Below are 2,758 nucleotides of genomic sequence, written 5' to 3'. Positions count from 1 at the left end.
CGCTCAACCAAAGCTATTAATCATTTAACTCGTAGGATATAGTGTCAAAGTCTGGACAATCCAGCTGTGGTCCAATATTGTTCATTGTAAGAGTTCTTCAACTATATAGCATTAACACCCAGGATGAAAATATTTCGCAAAAAACAAAACACTCAGGATGAAAATAAAGTTAGGAATGAACAAAAAGTAGAAAGAGAATGAGCAGAAAAAGAACCATATACACACAGAATTGCAAATACAGATCTCCCCGAAAAAAAGAATTACAAATACAGAGTGGCTAAAGCATGCACGAGTGACTAGTAAATTACAAATTGTTTGGGCCTTTGTAAAAAGACTACAAATTCCATGGAAAATTAAACAACTGCCATCACACTTGATTATAGAGGCCATGCTATAATATTATACATGCAGTCCTCGTCGCTTCTTACCCGACAAGGGGGTACCTTCAGGCGTATCCTGAACCCAGTCCGGAACAAAGTAAGAGGATGAATTATAAGGAGGAATCATTGATTCCCAGGTCACTAAATTGAACTCCCCTTTTGGCCGAACACTAGGATCTTCCAGGAGCTCCCCGAGTGTGACCTTTGGTAGTTCCTTCTTCCTTGGAACTGTTGCTGAATAAGGTATCGCGCGCAGTGGATTCAAAGCATAATCTGTTAAGTGAAGCGGATAACCTTGTTCCATATGTATTTTCAGATCCACACCATATATGGAGAGGTTCCTCTCAATCATTCTTCTGCTCTTGTTAAATAGGCAAAGCCAAAAGCGGACATTCAGGTTGTTCCTCAATACATTTGCAAATGTATTTACGATGAGAAGTGACTCTTCCATGTGCAACACCTTGGCATATTCTTGTGCTATTGGTACTAGACGTGGATGTTCTTTAGGGTTTGCACTTCCGAATGCCAGTGTCTTGAAGAGGTAAGAGAATTCCTCGAAAGACAGATTATTGAGAAAAATTGGCTTCACTGATCCAAATCTGGCCAATCTTTGAAGTTTACTTATGATGATCACCTTACTACCAGTAGCCAACCTTTTGACAAAGGAGTGGAATGTTCTCCAGTCATTATCATCTACATTGGTAGCAAACTCAACAACTACCAACATTTCCCCTAAGATGGTACTTTCATGCTCAAGAATTTTCAAAAGGTTTTCTCCACTCAAGTGCAAAACCGAAGAGAAGCGCGATCGCACCCTCTCATCTCTACACACGTGAGCAACCAACGTTTTCTTGCCTACTGTGCGACCACCTATGATCGGAAGAATCGCTGGTTCATCACCAGGTGGGTTCTGTTGCAACAAGAAGTTCAAGAGCGTTTGCCTTTCGGCATGACGTCCAAACATGATGTTTTCATAGTAAAGATATGAATCATAAGGTCTACGCACCATGCGGTCACATCCACCCAAAAGCACAACAAACTCCATCATGTTATCCACAACACTTTGCATGCTTTCCAAGGCACCATCTAACTCAAGGTTCACTACTTTGTCCTTTCTTGTACATGCAATTGTGCGAGTACGTTTAAGAGGAATGGCGAAAGGCAAAACAGATGAGTTGCAAACCTCGTTGATGCCTTTGTCCTCCAGACTTTGGTACCTGAAGGTGTCAACAACATGATAGCCTTGATACATGGCCTCTGAAAGCAACTCGAGCTGCATCACCATCCTGGAGTTCATGATGTATCTCCCATCTGCCTCTTCAACGACCATGTGTACTCTCATTAGGAGATTCTGCAACCTCTTCACCTTCTCCTCCAATCGGACATGGCTTGAGTAGGAGTACTTGTTCACTAGGAAGGAGATGAAGCGGCTAACAAATTCGCTTGCAACTGCAGATATGGCGACATCCATGTCAAGTTCACCGCAGTGCTGTAGGAGATTTATGATGGACGAAGTGTATAAGGTTTGTGATGAATTTGATAGGGAAGCTGATCTCTCATGATATATTAGTGGTGAGCTGAAAGCAAAAGCGCTTAATTTAAGTAGAATGACAAATTGGCCAACGCCAAGTGTTTAAAGATGAGAAGTCAATCAATTATATGAATTCAAGGATAGCTTCAACATGCTTGAACGTTCAATGTTTCTAGTGTTTGACTATAGGTTTTTGAGTGTTTGACAACAATGCATGAGAAGGACATGCCAACTACCATGATGTGTCCTCTATGGCCGTTTCATGGAGTAGCTATGTTCTTGACTTCTTGTATCTTTTAAAGAGCAAGCTTATCTTGTGTTTCAGACAAAGGAATGAAAATCATGTGAACACAAAAAATTGACTGGTATTCGGTTTCACGTTAGTATTTCTTTTCCTTATCACTATTGGTTTTGATATACCTAAAACTGACGTGATCATGGAGCCACTAAAATCACTTGTCACAGATATAGATCTTGTCTTTTGATAAGTAGTCTATAGGCAATATAAATTATGTATTTAAAACAAATATTACTAGGTTAAATATTGAATAAAGTTAAAATTTAGAACTCATTCTCAACCTTTGGCTATTTAATACAGTGAATTAGTTGGGCACATAGGGAGAAAATTATCTGGTGCACCAGGGCTTGTGCTTCGCCCTTAATATTCACGTGGATAAACTGCTCTTTTGTAAAGCATGCTATGCTTGCGCTAATAGCATGCTGCTACAGTTCCCCACCTCCACGTTTGCCCCTACACAGCCGCTACTGATACCTCTGCTGTCTCCGGTAGCTCGGTCGGTGTCCTCCACCATCACTGCGCCGCATCGATACGAATCGACTGCACTCG

General features: G+C 41.0%; 1 protein-coding gene across 1 annotated transcript; it reads right to left on the bottom strand.

Moving 5' to 3' along the window:
• Window positions 1-204: 204 nt before the first annotated feature.
• LOC125547530 lies at window positions 205-1,995 on the bottom strand. The gene has a single exon (XM_048711362.1). The coding sequence runs from the start codon at window positions 1,849-1,851 to the stop codon at window positions 400-402; it is 1,452 nt and encodes a 483-aa protein (XP_048567319.1). The 5' UTR covers window positions 1,852-1,995; the 3' UTR covers window positions 205-399.
• Window positions 1,996-2,758: the final 763 nt, after the last annotated feature.

The sequence above is a fragment of the Triticum urartu genome, chromosome 3 (genome assembly GCF_003073215.2).
Source record: "Triticum urartu cultivar G1812 chromosome 3, Tu2.1, whole genome shotgun sequence".
Classification (NCBI taxonomy): domain Eukaryota; kingdom Viridiplantae; phylum Streptophyta; class Magnoliopsida; order Poales; family Poaceae; genus Triticum; species Triticum urartu.
This window is presented reverse-complemented; position numbering and strand designations above follow the sequence as displayed.

What these genes read in the sequence shown, in the direction of transcription:
- LOC125547530 (XM_048711362.1), bottom strand. Translation starts at nt 1,851, where the DNA reads ATGGATGTCGCCATATCTGCAGTTGCAAGCGAATTTGTTAGCCGCTTC.